Source organism: Heterobasidion irregulare, assembly GCF_000320585.1.
Source record: "Heterobasidion irregulare TC 32-1 unplaced genomic scaffold scaffold_09, whole genome shotgun sequence".
NCBI lineage: Eukaryota > Fungi > Basidiomycota > Agaricomycetes > Russulales > Bondarzewiaceae > Heterobasidion > Heterobasidion irregulare.
Genome location: NW_009258205.1, coordinates 545,537 through 571,337, shown reverse-complemented (window position 1 = coordinate 571,337; position 25,801 = coordinate 545,537). Strand labels below are relative to the sequence as shown.

General features: G+C 49.8%; 6 protein-coding genes across 6 annotated transcripts; 3 read left to right on the top strand and 3 right to left on the bottom strand.

The window, feature by feature from the left end:
• Nucleotides 1-345: 345 nt before the first annotated feature.
• Nucleotides 346-828, bottom strand: HETIRDRAFT_107522 (uncharacterized protein; the record flags this gene model as incomplete). Its single annotated transcript, XM_009551604.1, has 1 exon — nucleotides 346-828. The coding sequence occupies one exon, from the start codon at nucleotides 826-828 to the stop codon at nucleotides 346-348; it is 483 nt and encodes a 160-aa protein (XP_009549899.1).
• Nucleotides 829-1,514: 686 nt separating this feature from the next.
• Nucleotides 1,515-3,403, top strand: HETIRDRAFT_429078 (uncharacterized protein; the record flags this gene model as incomplete). The annotated part of the gene is made up of 7 exons (XM_009551603.1): nucleotides 1,515-1,791; nucleotides 1,844-2,076; nucleotides 2,160-2,468; nucleotides 2,525-2,557; nucleotides 2,870-3,059; nucleotides 3,130-3,236; nucleotides 3,278-3,403. 7 exons carry the CDS (start codon nucleotides 1,515-1,517, stop codon nucleotides 3,401-3,403), a joined length of 1,275 nt encoding a protein of 424 aa, XP_009549898.1.
• Nucleotides 3,404-5,733: 2,330 nt separating this feature from the next.
• HETIRDRAFT_242526 (uncharacterized protein) lies at nucleotides 5,734-7,377 on the top strand (the record flags this gene model as incomplete). The annotated part of the gene is made up of 6 exons (XM_009551602.1): nucleotides 5,734-5,826; nucleotides 6,152-6,385; nucleotides 6,414-6,420; nucleotides 6,825-6,856; nucleotides 7,022-7,188; nucleotides 7,335-7,377. Coding segments are annotated over 6 exons (576 nt in total), but the record flags the coding sequence as incomplete, so codon positions are not given.
• A 2,904-nt stretch (nucleotides 7,378-10,281) lies between these two features.
• HETIRDRAFT_453976 (uncharacterized protein) lies at nucleotides 10,282-10,625 on the top strand (the record flags this gene model as incomplete). The annotated part of the gene is made up of 2 exons (XM_009551601.1): nucleotides 10,282-10,446; nucleotides 10,521-10,625. 2 exons carry the CDS (start codon nucleotides 10,282-10,284, stop codon nucleotides 10,623-10,625), a joined length of 270 nt encoding a protein of 89 aa, XP_009549896.1.
• A 285-nt stretch (nucleotides 10,626-10,910) lies between these two features.
• Nucleotides 10,911-13,851, bottom strand: HETIRDRAFT_126595 (uncharacterized protein; the record flags this gene model as incomplete). Its single annotated transcript, XM_009551600.1, has 7 exons — nucleotides 10,911-10,998; nucleotides 11,053-12,959; nucleotides 13,011-13,146; nucleotides 13,207-13,453; nucleotides 13,518-13,612; nucleotides 13,663-13,775; nucleotides 13,834-13,851. 7 exons carry the CDS (start codon nucleotides 13,849-13,851, stop codon nucleotides 10,911-10,913), a joined length of 2,604 nt encoding a protein of 867 aa, XP_009549895.1.
• Nucleotides 13,852-20,133: 6,282 nt separating this feature from the next.
• Nucleotides 20,134-20,850, bottom strand: HETIRDRAFT_429075 (uncharacterized protein; the record flags this gene model as incomplete). Its single annotated transcript, XM_009551599.1, has 1 exon — nucleotides 20,134-20,850. One exon carries the CDS (start codon nucleotides 20,848-20,850, stop codon nucleotides 20,134-20,136), a length of 717 nt encoding a protein of 238 aa, XP_009549894.1.
• Between the last annotated feature and the right edge of the window lie 4,951 nt (nucleotides 20,851-25,801).

Sequence of the window (25,801 nt, the reverse complement as noted above, 5' to 3'; positions counted from 1 at the left end):
GTCGATGCCAGTTACACTGAGCGTAATTCAGCAACAAACAGCGGACGGCATCCATAGAGCACGGACACAATCAATCCAGCAGTAGAGCCATATGCATTGTCGTCCTCATGGATAGACATCAACGTGTTCGAATGAAACACCCAATTTTGCGACAATAGTTCGCATCCTCTCGACGCGCGATCCAGAGCCCCTCATTCAGGATGTCACAGCAAGTTCATACCCTTTGCAGATGAATTTTTCCTCAGTGCCATTTCCGAAGTCATAATTCTCGGAAAGGCGTCAGAACAAGGTCGGTCGTCGTCCCTTGAGGACAAGAGAAACATACACAGAATCAAAGGGTGAGAGTCAGAAATCGAGTTCAAGCAGCTCGCCGTAGGTTCTGATAGACTCCTCCAGACTACGGTGATAGACGTCCAGTAGCCCTCGTAGAGCAAGGAAGCCGTTTGTATTCTCGTTGGAAAGAATGATGTGTCGATTGTCGGAGCCGAAAGGAGGAAGAAACGCCGTCTTCATCATGCGTGACGCGTCACGTATGGCCTCATCAAGGCGGAGAACAACAAACACCTCAACTACCGACCTCTTGCGGCGTCCGGTCTGGTCTGGGCCTTGTGCTATGCGCACGGCTGTGAAAGCACAACACGGGCTTGGCTGTCGCTTTGTTCGGGAGCTCGCGGAGCCTAAAAAACACGTAGCGCATTTCAAACTGCCCCAGAGGCGGTTCGAGTCGCCCGCCACGACCGCCATAATGTCTGTGCATGGACCACCCGTTCCCGCGCCCTTGTTGTACGCCGTCAAGACCAGCGTTGCGCGCAAAAACCAATTGCCCATCGCGCATTTCTAAAGCATTTTGCCCATTCTGTCGAGGGGATGACCATCCGCTGCCTCGATGCAGGCGGCGCGATCGACGTTAATTGCGCGTTGGCTTTGCCAGGCTTGGGCTATGTGCCGTGAAGAAGTAGCCAGACAGGCCACCCGGTGGTCAAGCGATGCTCCAGCCACAATATGCCCGCCTCGGTGACGCGGCCTCTGTCTCAGCTTTGTGTGGTCGCATTGGCCCGGTGGCCCTCCGAGGATTGGATAATTGGACGCTTGGAGCGTGGCATGGGCCCTGTTGAGCCTATAAAAGATCCTCCACCGTCAGCTCTACAGACCCAACATCCCCTGCTCTCTTATACTTACATCTCCTCGCTCATACACACAAACGCTCTTCGAACTCACTCGCGACGATGATAACGTCGTCTACTACCGGCAGCGCTCTCGAGCGCTGCCTCCCCCCGCTCAAAATACGAATTATCCGAAGCCAACAGCATGTGTATCCGAGGCGCATAGCCTGTACGTTGCGACTTTCCATTTCCTCCCTCTCTTGCACACCTGATTGACGTCCTTCATCTTGCTATTGCAGTATCGTCATCGCACCGTTGAGGCGTCCGTCGAGCTCCAGTGGTATGGCAGCACCACTTCATATCTGCGGACCGGAAGGCCCTGTCGGCCGAGCTCGCCTCCCCGCTCCCATGATGTCTCACACATCACCGTCGTGGTCATACCCGGCAACCCCACTCGGGATGTGCGGAAATGACGGGCGCGGTCAAGTCGCAATGCGAAGCGACGGGGCTTTCAGCGCAGGAGGCCGCCTGTTCATTGTCGGGGTGTACAACCCACACACCGGAGCAAACAGCATGTGTACGCGCTGGGCGTGCGCGGCTGTCGATGCTCTTGGCACCGACTTTTCGAGAACCGGCACGGTATCTCGACACCGGCGTGTGGTAGGGCGGCACCCGTCTCAGCAGCTTGGTCGATGCCTGACAACTGGCGGCTGAACCCAGCAGCTGGGTCCAATCAAAAGGTTCCATCACAGAGATTGAGACCGAACCTGCCGAACGTCAAGCCACAGGGACGAAAGTGAAGCAATCGCTGCACTCTGCATGGGAGCTCGCTGGATGCGGCGAAAGGCCAACGGATGGGGCGGGCGTCACATGTGACAAGGTCGCTCATCAGAGGTGCAAGAGGAGTTTGCATGCCGTGGGCCGTGGTCTCGACTGGCCAGATCCGCCCCCCTTCCCGAAGCGACCAGCATGTGTACCCACCCACCGCGCGCGCGGCGGACCCGCTCACGAGTTCATCCCGAAGCACGCGCCCCGGCTTTGACGAGACACATGCAGGACCTTGAGGAAGCGATTGAAGCTGCGCCGCCGACCGCTTTCGAGGATAAGCCAGACCGACCGCGACGAGCGCGCGGCTACGCGCGTGGAGCCCAACGACAAAACAGGGTGGCGGGGTGCAACCTCATTCAACGAGGTTGGGCGGGGGACAGCCACAATTCATGCCCTCGTAGGACTGCCGGTGCAGGCGCCGCTGGTATCGGACCAGCGTTCGCTTGGCGCCTCCATACATGGCTTGACAACCGTGTTTCTTTTTTTAATTTTACTATGGGGTGGGAATCTTCGGGCGCATTTCGCTGCCTTGGCTCGGTTCGTACGATGATGCAATACATGATCTGCATTTAGTTTTGAAGTTGGATTCTCAGGGTGTGGTTAAGATGATGACGCGACTTGCACTGGTAGGTTTCCTTTCACCAGATGGATACTGAAACCGCACCCAGCTAAGCAGCAGTATTTCGGCTTGCTGCGATGATGAGACTTTATTCAAGTGGCATGCACACAACAGTTCGGCCATTACCATCCGAAGGCCACGGCGGCGCCGGAACGCTGAGCGAGCCCCTCTAAGAAATCAACAGCATACTCACAATATGCACGGGTGAGCTAGGCACGCAGACTGCGTGAAGGCATCGCCGTCATATAGAGAGCTAACAAGATCGCCGGCTTGGTCATCGCCGCCACCTCGTCCCGATGCTGAAACACGATCCGCGCAGCTCAAGCGCCATACCGGCCAAGTCCGACATTCGAAAGGCGTCGACAAGCATAGGACTAGCATAGGCAGCCATGCCACAGAGCGAAAGACGCCGTATGTTCGCCCCCAAGTATCAAAAGCAGTCAGGCCTAACAAGGCCTACGGCACTGTCGTGCTTCGCATACACAGACACCAGAGGCGAGAGCGTGATGGTAAAAGAACGAGAGCCAAGCGGAGCACAACGCTGCTATTCGACCAGATCGAAAACCGCGCGGGTCGCAGGCGATGTCAAAACTGTCGAAGCTGCGCGCTCTGCAGCGAGCCAGCGATGCTTCCCATCGGCAGAGACAGATGCACGACTGGAACCAATGGGCGGCTTCCCTGCGTACGTACGTATGTGACATTATATATACAACTGAGTTCCATGCAGCCCTACATCTGGTATGCATGCAAGCGCAGTGTTCCCGCGCGGGGCGCACCACGCGGCGGGGCGGTAGTTACCTTCTATCTGTCTGTCTCTGCATGCAAGCGCGCCGAAGGCAAGGAGCAGCACTGACGTGTGGTGAGCGGCTCGCCGTGAAGGTCGATGGCGCGCACCGCTCCAGATGAGTGTGCCGCGCACGCATGAGCTCGGCGTGGAGCATCAGGGGTCTGGGAGGATGGTGCAGGCAAGGTAGCAAGTCTGACAGATGAGGCGTTCAAATCTTGTGTGCTGGTGGTCCCGTCTGTTAGTTACCAGGCAGTGCGCGGACCGAGCGTGGAAAAGAAAGGCGAGTGAGCGGCTGCGAGGCCTGCTCAGTACCTAAGGTGGAAGTCTAGCTCGGAGCGCAGGCATCGATGGGAATGGTGATCATATATCGAAACCTATTTCTTGCCAGTCCTGTTCGACCGCGGTTGCAGCAGAGGTCGCACGGCGCGATTGCAGTAGCGTCACAGTAGTGCGCACTGCGGAACTTATGATCGCACCGCAACCGGTGGGTGACGTCACTCGCGAGCGCCGTGACTCGCCTCGGGCAAGAGGGCCGCATGCCGACGTTCATAAGTTACCCAGTCGCGGCCGCACTGGGTGCGCGCCAGCATAATTCGGTGCATGTGCGCATGGGACCCAGGGGCCCAGAGCCTGGAGATGGGATAAGTTAATTTCGAACCGCAGATGATGTTCGTGTATGGAGGGAAGCTTATGATGATTGGGTGATGTGGGAAGCGGTGCAGAGCGCTCGAAAGCGCGGGCGTGAGATGCGATGTGGTCGTCGTTGCGCACGATGGAGATGAGGATGGCCTGTTTGCATGTGCGTGCGCGTGCCGTATTTAAGGTTGGCGTTGGGAATAGGCGAGCGTGGATCAAGAAGGCCTAGTGAGGGCCAGGTGGGGTGGTGGAGCGGAAAGGAAGCGTCAAGTGCAGCCGCAATAATTCGGTGCGAAAAGAGACGCGCGCTTATGGGCCGTTGGTAAGATAGCTTGTTATGGTGATGACGCGGGCGATAGGATGGGATCAATATGCATCCTAACGCGGGGGTGCTGAGACGTGTCGCGGGCGGAGATACGGAGCGGAACATGGACAGGATGGCATCGAAGATACTCGGTCGTTAGCCGGTCGTTGGCTGCATGCAGACCGGTGCTGTCGCAGACGACCCGGACGGAGCTGGGATGGAGAGGTGGAGGGCGGTCGCGGTAGTGGACGGACGGGTGGAGAGGGGGTGACATAAGCGTGGATCTGAGACGATGACGTCTGGTCGACTGAGCTAGCAGGCGAAGATTCCGAACAGACCCCGTTTTTTCTGGCGCGTCGTCCGTGGAGCATCCGGCCTCCCTCCGACACCCTCACACTCCTCAGCCTCCCCCGTCTCCCCTCCATCCATACTTCCCTCCTTCTCTCTCTCCTCGTTCTCCCGTCCCCCGCGCACCCGTTGTCTGCATCTGTCCGCCCCACCTGGACCTCTTTGTCCCTCGGATTTCCCACAACAGTCAGCCAGCCTGGCTGCGCGCCTCCCGCCCACTCTAGCCCGCCTCTACAATCCGCCCTAGCAATCCATCCTACTCGTCGTCCTCCATCCACAATGTCGAGCCTCTACCTTGCCGTCCTTTCCCCTCCCTCCCTCCCCCTCCACCGCCCGCCACCGGCCGCTGACCCCGCCGTCACCACCTCCACGGCGAGTTCGGCCTCTGGCCTGCCCACAGCCCCGCCCTCTGCAGTGCCCTCCGCGCGGCCCTCTCCCCGCCCGCCGGTATCCCCACCAAGCCCGGGCCCCCATTCGCAGCCGCAGTCACAGGGCCACGCGCACCTTCATCCCCCAACAAGCGACGAGATCGACGCCGTCATACAGATGGCCACGTCCGCACGCCCGTCCCCCGACGGTCGCCCCGTCCCTCTCAAGGACACGCGCACCCAGCTTTTCGTCGGAAACGTGAGTCCTTTGTCTCCCCCGCTTTTTTATTTTTTCTATTCTTTCGCTTCGTGCGCTTCGTGGATCTCGTGCGCGTGGGTTTGGGGCTCGAATTTTGGGTTAGCTTCTGTGTTTTACACGCGTCGGAATCTGCTCCGATGCCGGTGGCGCTCCCCCTCGGCTTCCAATTCGCTCATTCACGCGCCACCTCTCCATCGATGTCGCGTAGCTGGTGTTCTCGTAGGTGATACTCCGTCCTTCGTTCTTGATGCTCCAGAGAATTAATTGACGGAGGCAGATGTCGAGAACCCTATGAACGCTGCCTTTCGTGTCCTTTTGCCACTTGATTATTTTATCTTTCTCATCTACTCCGTCCATCGCGGCTTGTTGCTTTCGCTATTCCTCTGCTGCCTCAGCTATTTGTTTCCTGCCCTTCCACCGAGAGATTTGCCGCGAAGTCTTTGAAGCTAATGAACCCTCCTCTTATTTTGCTATAAATTAGCTTCCATACCGCGTCCGTTGGCAAGATCTGAAGGACCTCTTCCGAAAAGCCGGAACTGTTCTCCGTGCAGACGTGTCGCTTGGGCCTGATAATGTGAGTTCGTGTCTTGCGTCTCGTATTTGTATTTTGCATTTGAATACAGAACTTCACCTTGATGGGGTTATCTGTTCTGTGCTCATTTATTGATTATAACAAATCACGGTTGTCTATTTTGTTTTGGCTTCTTTAATTCTTTCTGCGCTGATCCGCACGGTCGTGACGAAACCCTTGCTAAAACCCTTGATCTTTCGATCTTTCTGCTTCCATCGCTTCCATTTCCTTTCCTATTCATGCCCGCTCCAACGTTTCCTGTTTTTTCCCGTTCTCTTTTCACCGCCGTCAATCAACGTTGAACGCTTCTCCCCTCGTTCGTCTCTAGCGCTCCCGCGGGTACGGTACCGTCCTGCTTGCGACCGCTGAGGATGCAGGACGTGCCGTCGACATGTTCAATGGCTACTCGTGGCAGACCCGCGTGCTTGAGGTCCGCCTCGACCGCCTGCCGCCCGACCTCGACAACCCGCCCGGATCCGGCTTTACTGGCTCTGCTACCGCTGCCACGCTCGCGAACGCCAGCCTCGGCAGCATCATGGCCAACAGCAACGCGGCGGCTGGCGTCGCGGGCGCGATGCACGGGATCGCAGGGATGGGGTCCGGGAATGGATTTGGGAATGGATTTGGTGTGGCCGGAATCCTCGCCGTGGGGTATGGCGCGCCCCTTGGGAGCGTGCAGGGGTCCTCGGGGTACCAGACGCCTGCAAGCGCGACGTTTAGGTTCGGAGGCGGGCCGCCGCCTCCGCAGATGTCTTCACAGCCCCAATCTCAGCCACAGTCACAGTCACAGCCCCAGCTCCAGCAGCCCTCCTCGCAGCGGCAGCAGAGTCTGTCGCCTGTCGCGCGGGCTGGGGAATACGAGTACGAGTACGAGTACGATTATGGGGTGGACTATGGTGCGGATTATGGGTCGGCGTATCTTGAAAGGCCAGGGACGGGCTCGGGCATGGGGATAGGCATTGGGATGGGGGTGGGGGGTTTTGGATTGGGGGGACTTGGAGGGGCAATGAGCCGGAATTTGTTCGTTGGCAATGTGCGTCTTTTTTTTTTGGCCTCGCTTTTTTCTCCTTCAAGCTGTTCTTTCTCTATTTTTTCTATACGTTCGCCTATCTTCGGTTGTTTCCCCACATTCAGGCCTCACTAATTTGCTTACTCTCTGATCCTGTCGCTGATCGCCTTACCTTCTCATTGTCTACAGCTTCCCTTCCACTGCCAATGGCAAGACCTAAAAGACCTCTTCAGGCAGGCGGGGACTATCCTCCGTGCCGACGTCGCCCTCGGACAGGACGGCCGTTCGCGCGGATTCGGCACCGTCGTGTTCGCGACGGACACTGATGCTGAGCGTGCGGTGCAGATGTTCAACGGGTGCGTCGCGCGTCGGGCTGTTCCCTATCGGACTCTTCACATGATTCAGTCTCACGGGATGGCAAGCTGATCATCATCGTCTCGTCTTTTTTGTGCTTCGACTGTTTTTGGGTATCGTTGCACTGTTGCGGCCATCTCGATATCAGGTACGAGTACAACGGGAGACCGCTCAAGGTGCACTTCGACAAGTACTCCCCGTCAACGCAGCCCACGACCGTGACCGTCGCGTCATTCGGGCCCAACGCCCAGCGATTGGCGGTGCCCGTGCCGATGTCCATGCCGCCCTCGTTCGCGTCGCCCCTCGCACAGGCGTATGCGCGGGGCCCACCCTCGCCTGCCTCCGCGACCGCGACGTCGCCGCTGCCCCTGCCGTCCGGACCCGGGCCCGGACCGGGCTCGCCGCTTGCGTTCGAAGCGTTCGCGCAGGGCCTGGTGAAAGGGCAGTTCGACCATGGGCAGGGCGCAGGAGATCGCTTGTCGTCGCCTGTGAATGCGCAGCTACATCAGCAGCAGCAGCAGTTGCCTGTGTCACCGAATAGGACGGGGAGCGGCGAGGATAACTGGGCGCATGCGCAGTCGGCATTCCATCAGCAGCAGCAACAACAACAACAGCAAAGGCAACAGCAGCAACAGCAGCAACAGCATCATCAGTCTGAATTGCGCCAACATCACCCGCACAGGCCGCCGCCGTTGCCACTGGTCCAGACGCTCACCCGGCCGGTGTCAGAGAAAACACGCGTACATGCGCGGTCGCCGCTCGAGCTGCATCAGGCGCGGTCGCAGCCCGCACCGCAGACTCAACCCCAGGCGCCATCCACGCCGCGGCACGCGAACGCCCATCCATACGCGCGCTCGCACCACGCCCACAACCAGATGCACCCGCATGCACACTCTCAACAGCATCCCGCGCACCCCGGCCCCATCTCCCTCCCGCCTCCCCACGTGCATGGCTTCCCTCTTCCGCCTGTGCACTCGCTCTCCCCGAGCTCGCCGTACCCGCTCGCGCACTATCCCCTCGGCTTCCCACACACCCCCAATGGACCTCACTCTCCCGCGCTCCCCTCGCCCTCGCGCGCGCCGCTGCTCCCGATGCCGCTCCCCTCGCCGCTCCATGCCCCCGCGATGCAGGCCGCACACGCGCACGCGCTGAGCATGACGCCGCACGGGCTGCCGCCCATCACGCCGTCGATGCCGAGCTTCAGCTTCGTGCCCGCGCACGCGGCATTCAGCCCTGGCCTCACAATGAGCCCCGGCGCGTTCTGGGGCCGGCCTGGCGGAGGCGGGAACCCGTTCATTAACGCGGCGGTGGGCGCGCCGGTGCGGGGAGAGCAGGGCGCACCCGGGCAGGGACAGGCGCAGGCGTACGGGCGGGGGCCCGCGCGCGGCGAGGACGAGAGCGACGAACAGGGCGCGAGGGAGGGCGACGGGTATTTTCCGCCGGTGCCGCGGGAGGACTCGTATTTCTCGTATGTGCCGGCGAGCGGGAGCAGGCTCGCGAATGAGATTTTACGGAGCGGCGAAAGGGCCGGTGCGGCTGTGGGTGTAGGCATGAGTGCGAGCGGCGAGTCGGAGGCGAGCGGGAGCGGCGGGAAAAGTGCGGCGGGGAGCGCGGGGGAAGGAGTGGTCGGCGACGCGTGGCGCGAGGGCGAGGGCGATCGGGAGGGCGTGAATGGTGTTTTGGAGCGGATGAGGGGGGTCGATATTGGGGACGATGTGTTTTGGAACGGGTGGGCGAATGGACAGGGCGGGGCGGGAGCGGGAGCGGGAGCTGGAAGGGAGGCCGCGCAGAGGGCGCAGTCGGTCTCGGCGCACACGTCGCCTCCTCCACCGCCTCCGGTGCAAATACATCGGACTGGCTCGGACCCCGCGCAGCATACAATGAAGGAGAAGGAGAAGGAGAAGGAGACGGGGTCGCGCCCGACGACAAGTTCAGGCGGGGCCGGTGCGGGCGCGTGGACTGGGATCGGGGGCACCGGGGAGAGACGCGCGAGTTTTGCGGAGGTCGTGTCGGACGGTGGCGGTGGGCAGTCCGCGGCAGCGGGGGCGCTGGGACGCAGGGCGGCGCTCGGACTCGGCGCAGTCGGTCTCGTCGGATTGCGATGAACTCCGTTTCGCCTCCAATGGATCCTTTCTCACTCATTCTCATTCGGTTGGTTGGTCGGTCAATCGGTCGGTCGGTCGTGGATTTGGTTTTAGATCTAGGTTGACAGTTTGGGTTTGGGTTTGGGTTTGGGTTTGAGTTGGTGCATATCCTCATATCGGGTCCGGTTCACATGGGTGGGTTGTGTGTCGTGTCGGTCGGTTGGGCGGTCGCGGTCAGTCGTTGGCTGGATATATATCATCTGCTAGCTAGTCTAGTCCTTCTCGTGTCTACTCCCTCTACTAGCTCAGTCCCGGTCTTCTTCCCCCACGTCGCTTGGTTCTGTTTCCTTTTATTCCGTCTTTTGTCTACACTTCTGTATTCCGAGTAAGTGGGTGTCCTTTACGACCTTTTCTTCTACATCTTGGTTTTGTTTCGTCTTTCCCTCGCTGCTTACCATTTGTCTACGCCTCTCTGCCCGTCTCGCTTCTGCCTCATTTCTATTCATGTCACCCGCACAATCATTATCCCCATTCGTCACTATTGCTACTGCTAGTCCATCTCATCCCAACCCATGAACATACATATCTCCATCCTCATCTCCATCTCCATCCTCATCTTTATCTTCATCTCCATCTCTATGCTGCTCTCGGCCTCTGCTGCATCACGTCGACATCCGTACAGTACACCCATATCCCCGCCATCATGTGTTCCATCTGCCAGCATCTATCTACCTGTCCGCGTCGTTTAATTTAATATTCTATCTCTTTTCCTCTTTTCCTTTTGTTCTTCTGTATGTGTTCGTCCTTGTCCTTGTGGTTGCGGATCACCCCCAGTACTTGGTGTCGATCGGCTGTCGAGTCCTAGTTCTCTTTGTCCTCAAGAACTCTCAGTGACACCCACGAGCCGGTGTCTGCACCCGCGCCGGGCCTTTTCGACCCAGGCCTTGGCCAGCCCGGGCGGGGGGGATTGAGCGGCGTCGAACACGCACGGACATGTACTTACAAAAGTGCATGGTGCATGGCGCGAGCCGACCCACGACCACGACGCACATCAACAACGCGTCCTCATATTCGGCTCAGCGCCGCTTGGCGCCAGCGGCCCACACCTACGCTCAGGAACGCGCCCCGCAGGTGGCGAAGTTCCACATGTCGCGCGCGCCGAAAGAGGCTGACGTTGTATTCGAGAGCCTATGATATTCTACTTGATACTTGACTTATCCGCTCGGGTCTGATCATCTTCATCTGGACAGACGCCGGGCCCGGTCCTTCCATCATGGGAGTGCCGCGACCTGCCGCGACTTTGGGACAAGGAAGGAAGATGGGCCGAGGGCCCTCGCGCTCTGCAGATGTCATAGGAGTGCCTTGGGCCATATGCGGAAGGCGATTGTAGACGCTGGTCGTGCATCCACGCGGCTCGGGCGTCTGCGCTGCCGGGTCACTCATCCATCAGGTAACTTCGCGTCGTCGACACGGCTCGTCGAAGCCATCGTGGAGTCTTTAGTCAGAGCCCGTGTCGTGAGAAGGGTATCGAATGCTCTGCGGATCGCACATATGGATTGTTCAGGATTACATTCTTACCGAGCACATACCGTACTTTTGGAGATCTACTGAGTGCATAGCACCCACTTTCCTCCGTATCCTCAATCGACAACCATCCTCGCGTCCGCTTGTTCCCTCACCTTCGACTGGTCGATCAAAAACTCTAGCGTCGCCGTGTTCTCGTCGCACCTGAAGGTACAAATCAGCCGACTTCCAGTAGGGAAACACGAAATCACGACTCACAGTTTCGCAACCGCGTCTTCGAACCCGCCTACCGCCCTTTTGACTTCCCTCAGGACGCTCGCCAGCTCTACTCCCCTTTCTCTGATCCACCGCCCATGCACTGCAAGCACCTCCTTGACCCAACGCAGTCCCCACTCCAGCCTGACTCCATTTTCCAGTCGCTCTGCTGCCACACTCAACAGTTTGGCGATATATAGCGTCGGCAACTGCCGCGCGACCAGCCGTATTTCATCGTAGGGCACGCCCTCGTATACCCTATGGATGGCAGCCTTTTCATTCAGTCGGAAAGCCATCACGAGCGCTTGCAGGTACGAGCGCTCCTGTAACGTCGCCAACACAGACTGCGGCGTCAACTCCATCGTCAGGTCGAAGGGATCAAAGGCCATCGCGTCATCTACAGAATAGATGAGCAGCCCTTCGGTCGACGCGGCCGCCCACGCGCGACCCGTCGGCGCGAAGCGAACGCACTTGGTCCGTGCCTCCTGCTTGTACCGCCGTTTTGACATGTCGCCTCTCTGCGCCCCAGGCAAACTCACGTCCATTCGATCCGCAAGGTCGCTCTCATCGCCTCTGTCATCGATCAGGTCTAGATTCCCTGCTTCCGTCACGCGTCTGCTGTCCAAGAATTCCTCGGTCCCATCGAGTGAAAGATTGTCGGAGATCTGCCATCGTCGAATAAGGACACCTTCGCGGGCGTCATAAAGGACCACGTATTTGCTGTTCCCGCCCGCGAGGACACACAAGCCATCTGCACTGTATGCCACACTGGTGAAGGCCTTCCCCGACGCATTGTTGATAGCAGCTACTCGGTCATCGGCTTTGCGCCCACCAGCAATGTCCTTCCTCCCTTCGATGACGTTCGTCTGTTGGGAGATGTTGGTGGAGAAGAAGGTGAGTTGTCCATCTAGTGTCGATACCACAAGTTCTTGACCATCAGGACGGAAGCCCAATGAGAGGACATCTGTGCTAAGCTGGAATGGCTCCACCGCATGAGAACGCCCGAATACGTTCCACACTCGAACGGTCTTGTCCCAAGATCCGCTGGCCAAGACGTTCGTAGTCGGGGAGAATGCCAATGTACTTATAGGACCTTCATGACCCGCGAGGACATCTAAGAGTTTCCCTGTCTGTACAGACCATAGGAACACCTCGAAGGAGTCAGTCGAACCCGCTGCCACAACTTCGCCGCTGGGATCGACTGCGAGACACGAAAACTGTACTGGAGAGGGCGACGTGAATGTACGGAAATTGCGATACCGAACAAGGTCAAAGGCGCGGACAGTGCCATCAAGGGACGCGGAGAACAACACTTGACCTTGGGCAGCGAATTGAACAGATGAAACGGAAGAGGTGTGCTGCGAAAAGGTAATAACACAGAACCCAGAGTGCGTATTCCATAGCTTGACCTTGCCGTCGTCACCTCCCGTAGCGACGTATTGTCCGTCTGGAGAATACGCGAGCGCATTCATATCGAAATAATGACCTTGCTGTTTGAGAACATACGACTCTGACTGCCACTCCCACACGAGCAATTGTCCAAGCTTGCGCGCGCCGAACGCGAGCCATTCGCCGGAAGGATTGACGGCAACGGACGAGATTTTTTCCTGAGAGATACTGAGGGTATGGACGTTTGTGAAAGCAGGCATTTCCCACAGCCCGAAAATGCCCGTCGAGAAGCCAACAATGAGGAGGTTGGATCTACGATGGAAAGTGCTGCAGACCGCTTTCGTGCCGGCTTGATTGAAGTAGTTACGTTTATGTACGCCCCAACGCGTTTGAGCTACAAGATTGTCAGTCGAAGTTGACGCAACTGACTCGTCCAAGTCTGAGTCGCTGTCGGATGAGCCAGCCTCAGGAATTTTGGCTTTCCATGTGAACACAGCGCCATCACGGGCCACAGTGTATATCTGCAGGAATATGAGAGATCGGTATCAAGACTGATCGAGATGATTACACACTGTTTTTGCGTCAGTGGAGAAATAGGCATTCAAGACCGCGTCCTTATGGCCTGCAAATGTCTTTGGGCGGAATCCCTGGACCGGATCCAAGGTGAACAATCGTGCGGTCATATCTCGACTCGTCGAGATGAAGCATCTTCCGTTCCACTTGTCAGTCTAAGCATACCAAAAAGAATCACAGAGGGAGTTGCCTGACTTTGAATCCGGTGACCACTCGATGCTCAACACTTCGTCGTGATGCCCTGTATATGTCCTATGCAATACAAAGGGAGCAAATTCACGAACAAGATGATTGGGAGTGCGCCAGACTTGGACATGAGTGTCGTGCGTGGCAGCGATGTACTTGCCATCAGGAGAGAATTTGATGGCCTTGACAGGTTTGTGGAAATTGAAGTGATGAAGGACGACACCTCTGCGGAAATTGACAAGCAATGCCCGGCCGTCTGTATGGGACGGAATGTTCGATGTAAAGACAGGACATGCGTAATAGATGAACGCTAGACGCACCTTCGTCCACACTGATCAACACATTGGCATCGGGGCTCAAAGCGATGACTGCGATGTTCTTCCGGTTTTCGAATGGGAACGTGAATGACTTGTTGCTAGGACAAGTAATTACAAGACTGTATGAACACAGCGCGAACAGACTCACTTGACCAAATCAAACACGGATACCCGATTCCCTACAGGGCTAAGTACAGAGTTGCCATCCGGAGTGAATAGGATGTTCCCCTGACGATATACAGTCCCGCAAAGGTTCGAGAACTGTAACGAGACAGGGTTGTATGTGTGGTCAAGGAAAGAGGAGTGGTAGGAGACCTACCTTGTAGTTGGACTTCATCAGCTCTCGAAAATCTGTCCAAAAATGCGATATGTGTAAATTGCCCACGTGGCTCGCCGAATGCCGGAAACTCCGCGTTCACCGAGGTTCACTGCCTCCGGACAGTCATCGACCTTGTCGATCTGACGATCTCAATTGCCATCGAAAACTCCATGGATGGATTCGCGCCATGCCTCGGATCTGCCCAGAATGTGTGGTACAAACACTTGTCCTTGTCCCTACACCCTTGCATCACAGTGAAGCCTGTAAACTGGTTAACAGTTGTTATGGGTCCATGAGTGCCACCATTTTCTCTCAATAGTATTTATACTAGCTTCCCACCCATTGTGTTGCAATGGCACAACCATGCTTAATCCAAGTTTTTGTTGTAGTGCTTAGTCTGAGGTAATGTAACAGTGCTTAATCTAAGTTTGTGCCATAGTGCTTAGTTTATGGTTGGGTTTTGGTAGAGCAGCTAAGTCAGAGTAGCAGTTTTAATTTCAAGCATACATATAAAAAGTGAGAATGGGGATTGAGAGTCAAAGTGTAAGAAATTTTTATATAAGTTTTATACTACAGTCCTTGTTCAAGTCCTATTATAATCATCAGCCATGTCACAATAATTATAATCCAAGACATACCATTGATTATTCAAAATGCCTTGCAATACCTCAGGATACACTATATTGGTGGTTTTGGTGCCTTGTGAGTCTAGTGGGAATAACACCTTGATTCTATCTCTTAATGTGCAGCATGACAGTGCAATATAAAGTTGGCCATAGGAAAATACAGGCTGCTCCAAATCCAATCCAACAAACTTGACAGACTGTTCTTGTTGTTACAAACTGCTTATTTGGTAACCCCAAGAGTAGGAGGTTCTTCCCTAGGTCACTTGTGAAAGAAGAGTGGAACAATGGTCTTGACTGTACACATAGCACAGGAGCCAGATGTGTATTGCAGCATAAGCAATAGAACAAAGATTGTACAGTAGGAAGCCTATACAATACAAAGGGGATAGTATGAAGACTATCCCAGAACAAAGGTGTAGTAAAAAGACTACACTGGACAAAGAGAATAGACTAAAGAATGTTAGCCTATTCTATGGGCCTTTTATACTACTTTTTAAAAGGGCATGAGAATCCTGTATATATACTTGTAGGTATTCTTTAAGTCATTTCTCTCTCAGAATGACTACTCTTGCTTCTCCACTTGTCTCCTTCTGACTAGGAGGACAAGGGGCTCCATACCCATGTATGAGTAGTTTGTAAGGTGGGAAAGGATGCCCACTGCAATAGGCTCATGATACTTAACCAGCAATGGGTAGTCTGCTAGGAGTGGATGACCAAAGGTAATATCTGTACCTTGGTGTATGTCTCATGATATGAGGCTGCCTAGTAGTTGTGATAATCATATTGGAATAGACCACCATAAAGGCCCAATAAGTTGTGATCATAACAATACATCCTTTCTATGTCCTATTTGCCTGGTAGGACAATACCTTGCATTTTATTGCCATTCCATATACAATTTGCTTTCTTGATCCAATAATGTATCAACTGGTTGCATTTTCTGGGGTGTGGCTGTGTCTTCTGGAGGGGGACTGACTTATGTCATTTGATCTTCTAGGAGTTTTCTATCTCTATTTAGCTATTTGTTTGTTGACTATTGGAGCATTCCAAACCCCTTATCTATAGAATGTTCTTCCTTCACCCATTGATTTGTTTCGCCATGGGTCCCTGCCTAATGGTCTTACTTCAGTTCACCCTGGAACAGCATCAAGAAAGGCATATTGTTAGGACTGCATCCTAACATGTGCTTGGCATGTGGACAGAAGGGAAGGTCAGGCATTTCACCCTTGACTAGACATTAATGACTAGGACTGTGGCTTGACACATGTCTAGGCACGTGACTCAGGACATGGTCATGAGCTACACATATGACTCAGACTCAGGCTGATTACCATTTATATACTGACACATGAACACTTATGATACTATGATTCCCTCCTTGTTATGGTTACTGATGTTCATTGTGATCAAGTTCTATTAGAACATTGCTGCGGACAGACATTTGATATACTTACTATATACAATTACATCGAAGAGCCGTGGAGTCTGGACTAGTGACTGCGGATTACTTAGCATGGGCCTTATGTCTGCCCTGGCCCTGAGAGCATGTACTATATATAGGGGAGCTGAGCTTCTTGGAGGATCAGCTTGTTCACTTTGTATACATATTGATCTCTGCACTGCACCCGGCGTCTGGCCCCTTTAGCCCATGCTTTGTGAACTCTGCCAGATCCATGGAACCACACTTAGTCTGACAAAGCACTAGACTTGTCTCATCGCTCTCATCATCCTCTCCCACCTGCAACATATCAAGGACTTGCTGCTTATTGAGTCATCCATTGGGATCCCTCTGAAGTCATTTGTTGCATTGGAAAAGACTTGTTCATACCAGACAAACAACGACACCTTGTTAATCAGTACCTCCTCCATCTATTTGAGGACAAGATTAATAGCAATCAAGAATTCCTGAACCTGTTATGAACTGCCTACTGTACCTTTCTTGTCTTTCCCACAATCAGTATAAGGATACATAGGACCTTTCTCCCAACTATACCTTGCATTCCTGATCCACTGCTAGTTGGTCCATGCTCTGGCTTGTACATATTTATAGCAGCTGCAGTGCAGTAGGGAAGCCTTAGGCTATCCACCCCTTCCGCTACGACTCCTCCAATGCTTCTACCTCCCTGAACAACTTAGTTATACTCATGGCCATAGACACTATCCGCACTCCCCTCTCTGACGATGAATGCGCCAGACTGCGCACAGAGGGTAGGTGTTTTTGCTGTTGTCAGAAAGGACACATAGCAAGCCAATGTCTGGCTAGGATTTTGTCTAGGGTATATGAAGGGGGAACTAGATATGTTCAACCAAGTAGTGGAAAAGTGGGGAACCGCCTGGCTCAAGCCGGTGGAGCATTGGCTGGCAGAGGAAGAAGCTATGGCAGAGCGCTCCTGGCAAGAGCTCAGAGCAGTGGCGAGACAGCAACTCCGGGCGAAGATAGAAGCATGGCAATAACTAACCCATTTTGGGCTAGACTCGCAGCGCGCCAAGCCTACGCATCTGGAGAGAATGCACTTGTACATCAGAAGGAGCCTGAGATTAGCCGAGAAGAGATCCAGAGGCTCATAGGAAAAATGAAGTAGGATGAACAGGAGGCGCTCCTCCAAGAGTTAAGTGAAGTCATCTGGAAAAACCACCTTTTGTATTAGCTCCGGATTATATCTAATAGTGTCTAAAAGTATCTAAAAGTATTAATAGCATCTAAAAGTGTCTAATTTCCTAATTGGGAGCAACACATTGTAAGCATTGGATTGGTTTCTAATTTCATGATATTAGCACTAATTCTATACCAAGAAGTCTTTAATTAGCAGTAGGAAATAGTAAGTACTACTGCTCTATCAGTAAGAAAATAAAGATGTGGCACATTCTATACTATTTCAGCATATTACTCTCTTTCATATATGCCTATACCATCATCTTGTAGCTCTTTTGCTGACTTTCTAGCTGCTTTTATAAGGGATATAGAAAGAGAGAAATGTGCATTGATGCCCCTAGCCACTTTGTTGGCAGCTTAGCAGCTGCCACAAGAGGCTATGAAGACCTAGGTACCTTGTCCTTGCACACAAGATTATTAAAGTTGTCATTGTTAGCCAATGCCTGCTACTGGTCATTATAGGACACAACATGTGGGTTGGACTTAGGGATATGCTATATGCAGCCTTATAGACCTTGTCTATTAGTACAGTGGCTAATACTGTCTTGTGCAGCACACAATCATCATCACTATTGATACTACAATTTTTAGCACTATTTATATTGTTTATTGCCTTGTTATATAGAAGATGCTCAAACTTGGTGTTTTCCTCTAGCTATTAGGCTGTGGAAAAGACAGTCATATTGGTATGTGGTGCCAGAATGATATATTTGCCTGCTATATAGGAAATATATGCATTAAGCATATTAAGATCACCTCCAACAATCTTGTGCTTATTTATATATAGGCATGCCATACATATACTCTTGTCCCCACCCTCTACCTCACTAGTGGCTATTTGGAAAACCCCTCTCTCTTATTGGATCTTGATTATTCATAATCATGTTTTTGATCAAATTTGCAAATTTAGGTAGCATTGTCTAGACTAGTAGAGTCCCATTGAATATTACACTCAATCATAGTTTTACGCATTCTCAGTCCAAATTGTATAAGTGCCATAATTTTTTTTATCCTATATAAAGTATAATATCAATTTTCCATTGGTTTATTATCTTCTTAGCTAGTGTTTAAACTAAATCCTGAAAGACCTGACTTTTTAGGTATTTATTGACCTATTTATTTATAAGATAGAGGAAAGATAAATGTTAAATAAAATCAGAGATGTTGAGGTTGCCTATATTATGTCTACTTATTTAGATTACCAAGTTTATATCTTAGACCTTGTGGTTTAGTGGCTTAGAGCATCTGTCCCAGGTGCTTGCATACATGAGGTTGTTGGTTCAACTCTGGCAGAAGGCAAGTTTGTTATAAGGTATATTCTGTGTTTAGGTATTGAACTAGTGCTTTAATAGACATGACTCTATAAGAAGGCTATGAGAACTATGATGCTTGATTTATTATGATTTTTCTGAAATTTGAAGTTATAATCAATCCTAATAATTCCTAATTTAGGAAAATTATGTCTAATTAGAACAGGTTTAGAGGGGGGTAAGCTAAAAATGTCTAATTCTAATCATTCTTAATTATGCATAAATAGGGCTAATTAGAGCTTAATACAAAGGGGTGGTTTTCCAAATGTTGTATCTCTCCAAAATGAAAACACATGGTGCACTATCACTTTGAATAGAGACAAAACTCATAGGCAAGAATCGAAAGGCTGCTACATAGGCTCTAGTTGACAGTAGAGCAACAGGAATATTTATGCATCCTAACTTTGTGGAAAAAATTGAATCTACACATGGAAGACACCCTACCCTATACCAGTTAACACGGTGTCATGCGGTGAGATGGTTTGAAGTCAGAGGGTGGGAAATAGTCTAATTGACACGCCAACCAATTCCAAAGAATTGTCGCCTAGACTAACTCAGGTTTTCCTTCTTTCCCGGAGCAGCCTAGTTGTTCGTTGTTGAGGGTAATTTCTCTTGTTTATGTAGTGGTACCAGTTTATCTTACTATGCAAAGCTATGTGCCTAGGTTAGGAGGTGTATGGATCCTAAGGGAGTGGTTACTAGTGTGCTGTGAAGTGTGTTGTTCCTATCAAGGTGCTGTGCATTAGGATTGGTAGAGCAGCATAAGAAATACTTTCCTGAATTCAGACTCTTTCTATTTGAAAGAATCCAGAGGATGAGTGTGATAAAGAGACAAGACCAGGATATCAGACTAATAGGTGTTGAACTTGGTGTTTTCAGAGCTTCTTTACTGATGCAGGTTCAGATGTTTTCTGACCAGATCAGACTTAGAACTAACTCAGCGTCCCATTTGGACTAACACAGCTTTAGACTTATCAGAAGATACTTGGTGCTGACTTCAAAGACTTCAGTGATTAGTTAAGACTGCCTTACAAAATAAAGATCACTTTACAGGGCAAGAGCAACTTCAACAAGAGGGGCAACAAACTGCATGCATTTCAGGGCACATGCACTCCTCTTTTATGTGTTTCTGGAGAGGCTGTGCATGAGACCTGGATTTGGGTATTTACAGATGTATCTAGGTGCTAAAGATTCTAGAATAATGTGTCTGGTCTAAACTAGAACTGAGTAGGCTTTCCTAGATTCCTCTGGAGCATGGCCTGGAATTATTCTAGATTCTCTATTAGTCACCTGAGTAGCTCTAGGTTCTCTAGCCTCTCGATTCCTCATCCGCTCACTAAGCCATTACAAAGCCTTTTAGTGCATTAGAGAGCGCATAAGATCCATGCAATTCTATGAGAGTCTGGATCAGTTTGGCTCTACTCTGGTCCCTTCTAGGCTTCATCCGGTCTGTTAAAATAGCACCAAGGCAGCTTTGTTAATAAATACAGATATTTTAAGTCCCTGATAAGTCAAGGTTTAATGAAATACAGCTGCATATATTCACAAATATAGATCAAAATGTCTATCCACATCCTAAGCATGAAACTGAAGCCAAGTGAGAGTGTTATACTTGAAATGTAAAGACTGTATGAATTTTAGGAAAAGAAATAAACAAGAAACACTAGACTAAAGGAGTAAGAACTTAATGAATCATGAATAGGTAAAGCATTCATGGCCTAGCAAATCGATGAAAGATCATACTTCCCACTCCTGCTAATGCTCGCCTCGCAATCTCCAAGACATTGCCATCAGATGTAGGAACACGTTCGCGGTCAGAGCTGAAGAGAGCTCGAATGTACTCACCGAACGTGTAATACATCGCATAGCCAAGTAGGGGAGGAGAGTTGACATGGAAAGTAGATGTCACCACTATGAACTGCTGCTCGTTGCCTGCACCACCAAAGATGGCAATATGATCATCTTGCCAGACTATTTTGGAAAGAATGATAGTCATAAACTCGTAGTCGCCATCTGGCTTTCTTTCAATCACATCCACTGAAACCCCATCTTCCAACCAAATCCCCTCTTTCCTAGGAAGGACACAGACCTCCATTGATACTCCTCCAGCCGAAACAGGTGGCAGTCGAATTCCATCTTTGGCGGGAGGGATTGACATCATGGGTGGCTCATTCAAAGGTGATGGAGCTAGAAGAGTATGGGAGGTGACATCGATGCGGTATGTGGGTTTGTAGAGGATGGTTATAAAAGAGTGAGGTGGTGGGAAGACAGAGGATATATTAAGCAAGTCAGGTTGTGGACCTGATGGGACAATTAGTGGATGGAAGTCTGGTGGTGGCTGTCGCAGCTCTGTGTGGCGATGAAAATGGAACAATGATCGAGGGAATGTGCCCCAGAGTGATGAGTGTGCAGAGGTGTTGTTGGACATGATGTGAGGGAGTGATGCATAGATGTGATTACCAGCGGTTCTTGAATCACCTTGTTCCTCAATTTCCTGTTCCTTTCCAATGTTCCTTGCATTGGCCTAGACTTGCATAGTTATTTCTTTCTATGGAACATTCTTGGAAATTACCCTGCCAAGGCACAAACTTGTTTGCATCATGATAACGGTCCAGAACATAGAGTTCAAGGGAGGACCTATCACTAGATTTGCAGAACTAAAACTACAAGTGCTAGGTGAACAAGGAGGAACACACACTGAATCGGCAAAATTCTACATAGCTGAAATCAGGAAAGAAGACATCATTTTAGGAACCAACTGGCTATTGGAACACAATCCGGAAGTCGACTGGCATGCCTATGGATTACATTTTACTAGATGCCCACCATCCTGCAAAATCACAGGAGGGCTAATCAAAGCCAAGAGGGCCTTTAAGAAACCAGGACATCAACAACCAGAAATACAGCGCATAGTAATAGTACCATAGAAAAGTGACTACTCAATTCTATTGCAAAAGCCAGGAAAAGGACAGCTAGGCCGGAGAGTGGGAAACACTATAGTACCACTTCTGTGGATAATACCTAAAATCCAGGGTTCATAACCCAAAGGAATGAAACTAGAGTACTACCTCAGGACCCAAGCCAAACATTATATGGCACTGAGATGGGCCAAAGAGGAGACTCAAGAAGGTGGTGAACCACTATCGGCTCTACCTTCTATGGATCTAGACAAAGATGGAGTATACCTCATCAGAATCCTGGACATAGGGCAATTGGAAGCCCTGGAGCTATGCAATGACCAGGACAAAGGATTTGACATCCATCGTACCAAGACCTTGGCCACCAATACACCGGCACGTAAAGCAGAACCCACCAAAGCAGCAGTAGGCAAACAGACCAAACACACCAATTTGAAAAAATTAGCAGAAGAAGCTTCAAAAGGAAAAACTGAATTGCCCTTTGAAAAAAATAATCCCTAAAGCATATTAGGAGTATAAGAAGGTTTTCAAAGGCCAAAAACCAGGGAAGTTACTACCCAAATGACCATGGGATCACAAGATAGAACTCAAAGACAACATGGAACACCTGCTCAGACCCAAGTTATACAGCCTCAGCCTGATGGAGCAAGAAGAGCTCAAGAAATTCATTAATGAAAGTCTCAAGAAGGGATTCATTGGGAAATCCAAGTTGCATATAGCATCACCATTCTTCTTTATCAAGAAGAAAAATGGGAAACTATGGCCAGTAATGGACTACCAAAAGCTGAATGAAATAACGATCAAAAACAAGTATCCTCTACCGATTATTCAAGAATTACTGGATCTTTTGACAGAGGCAGAATACTTCTTGCTGGTGGACATTGACACAGAATACAACAATGTACTCATCAATGAAAAATATGTCCACAAGGCAGCATTTGTAACAAATCTAGGAATGTACAAACCTCTGGTGATGTACTTTGGACTCACCAACTCGCCGGCAACATTCCAAACAATGATGAACTCGCTTTTCAAAAACCTTATCTATGGAGGAAAGGTAGCCATCTACATGAACAACATTCTGGTATTCTTGAAGACTATGGACAAACACATTAAGACAATGCAACAGGTTTTACAGATATTACAGGACAATGGCTTATACTTGCAACCCTCGAAGTATTATTTTCACAAGAAGAAAATTGACTATCTGGGATACATCATATCACATGGACACCTGGAAATGGACCCAATCAAAGTGGCCAGAATCACGGAGTGGCTGACTCCAACTAAAGTTAAGGAGGTCCAATCGTTTTTTGGATTTTGCAATTTCTATCACAGATTTATCAAGAACTATTCAAAAATAGCCAAACCACTATTTGAATTAACACAGAAGAAACATAGCTGGGATTGGACACCAGCATGCAAAGAAGCATTTCAAACACTCAAGAAGACATTCATATTATCCCTAGTGCTTATCATGCCAGAAACTAGGAACCCCTTCCACATCGAATGCAATGCATCCGACTTCGCTACAGGAGCCATATTATCACAAGCCGCCCCAGATGGAAAATAGCACCCTTGTGCCTACATTTCTAAATCACTCTCACCCACAAAACGCAACTATCCCATATACGACAAAGAGTTGCTAGCAGTTATTTGAGCCTTCAAAGCCTGGCAACATTACTTGGAAGGTGCCAAGAACCTGGTAGATGTCTGAATGGACTATAAAAACCTAGAATGGTTCAGATCAAGTCAAAAGTTGAACTGTCAATAAGCAAGAGGGTCATTATTCCTCTCATATTTTGACTATAAATTAATGCACAAGGCGGGAGTCATCAATAAATCTGACGGTCTGTCATGGCATCTAGACCATAGAGAAGGGGTGGAATTTGACAATTCAGGTGAAACACTCTTGATACCCAAACTTTTCAATCAAGCAAAAGAAACAGGATGGAGACCCTTCACAGACAACAATAAAATTACCACAGTGGAAGAACTAGACCCCCACAGGATATGGCACATCAAAGCCATAGAATGAGGAAGTGTCACAATTATTGATGAAGAGCTCAAAAAACAAATTATAAAGGCAAGCCAGAAAGACAAGTGGTTAATCGAAACTCTAGCCAAAATCAAGGAGCTAGGACCTCGCAGCATGAAGAAAGGCCTACAGGAATGGAACAATGAAGAAGGGCTTGTTCTACACAGAGGAAAAATCTATGTTCCTCAAGATGAACAACTTTGTTGAGAAATAATCAAAATGAATCATGACAATCTAGCCACAGGACATCCAGGACAAAGAGGAATGCTAGCCTCAGTAGGACAAGAATTTACTTGGCCCAGAATATCAAACACAGTCTACTAATATGTGGAAGGATGCGCAACCTGCCAATCTACAAAAAATGACACTTATCCAATAATGGTTTCTTTCCAACCAATGGAGATTCCAGACTGACCCTTCAGAATAATTACTATGGACTTCATTACGGATTTACCCCAGTCAAAAGAATTTGACTCACTCCACGTAGTAACAGACAGATTCACAAAGGTAATGATAATCACACCATGTCTGAAAAGCATCAACTTAGACAGAACAGCCCAACTATTACTAGACCACACCTGGAGAAAATACGGACTGCCCGATAAAATCATATCAGACAGAGGGACACAATTCATGTTAAAAGTAGCACAAGCACTACTTAAGGAACTAAGGATCAAATTGTTGCTTAGCACAGCATACCACCCACAGACAGATGGTGCCACTGAACGAATGAACCAAGAACTGGAGCAATATCTCAGAGTATTTTGCAACTCGTTACAAGACGATTGGGCTGATCTAATTCCTTATGCAGAATATGCCCACAATATACATCAGTACTCAGCCATGAAGAAGTCACCATTTGAACTTCTCCACAGATACCAACCGAGAGCATATCTAGCCATTATAGGAAACACGAATGTACCCACCACCAACACACGACTTGACACTCTGCAACGTGCTAGGAAGGAAGCACAAGCCAGTCTCAAAATCACAGCTAAAGCCATGAGGATATAACATGACCATTTTGGAACGGAACTACTGCCCTTCAAGAAAGGAGACCAAGTATGGTTAGATGGAAAGCACATCCACATGGACCACCCTTCAGAGAAACTAAGACCCAAACGATTTGGGCCATTTGAGATCATTGACACTATCGGAACAGTCAATTTCAAGCTGAAACTGCCCAACAGCTGGCAATGCATTCACAACATCTTCCATGCTAGTTGACTCATGCCCTACAAGGAGAACACAGTCTATAGTCCTAACTATCCCAAACCAGCTCTGGACCTGATTAAAGGTCAAGAAGAATTCAAAGTCGAAAAGATCATTGGGCCCCAACGCTTCGGTCAATAAAAGACCCTGCAATATCTGATCAAATGGAAAGGCTATCCTGAATTGGAGAACTCTTGGGAATCAGCAGCAAATGTCACCAATGCCAAGGAAGCCATTGCAGAGTTATATCGAAGGCATCCTTCTGCAGTCAAAGGAATGGAAGTGGCGATCTTAACCTTGATGGCTGAACTCATCTGGAAAACCATCCCTTTGTATTAAGCTCTAATTAGCCCTATTTATGCATAATTAAGAACGATTAGGATTAGACATTTTTAGCTTACCCCCCTCTAAACCTGTTCTAATTAGACATAATTTTCCTAAATTAGGAATTATTAGGATTGATTATAACTTCAAATTTCAGAAAAATCATAATAAATCAAGCATCATAGTTCTCATAGCCTTCTTATAGAGTCATGTCTATTAAAGCACTAGTTCAATACCTAAACACAGAATATACCTTATAACAAACTTGCCTTCTGCCAGAGTTGAACCAACAACCTCATGTATGCAAGCACCTGGGACAGATGCTCTAAGCCACTAAACCACAAGGTCTAAGATATAAACTTGGTAATCTAAATAAGTAGACATAATATAGGCAACCTCAACATCTCTGATTTTATTTAACATCTATCTTTCCTCTATCTTATAAATAAATAGGTCAATAAATACCTAAAAAGTCAGGTCTTTCAGGATTTAGTTTAAACACCAGCTAAGAAGATAATAAACCAATGGAAAATTGATATTATACTTTATATAGGATAAAAAAAATTATGGCACTTATACAATTTGGACTGAGAATGTGTAAAACTATGATTGAGTGTAATATTCAATGGCAGGCAAATATATCATTCTGGCACCACATACCAATATGACTGTCTTTTCCACAGCCTAATAGCTAGAGGAAAACACCAAGTTTGAGCATCTTCTGTATAACAAGGCAATAAACAATATAAATAGTGCTAAAAATTGTAGTATCAATAGTGATGATGATTATGTGCTGCACAAGACAGTATTAATCACTGTACTAATAGACAAGGTCTACAAGGCTGCATATAGCATATCCCTAAGCCCAACCCACATGTTGTGTTCTA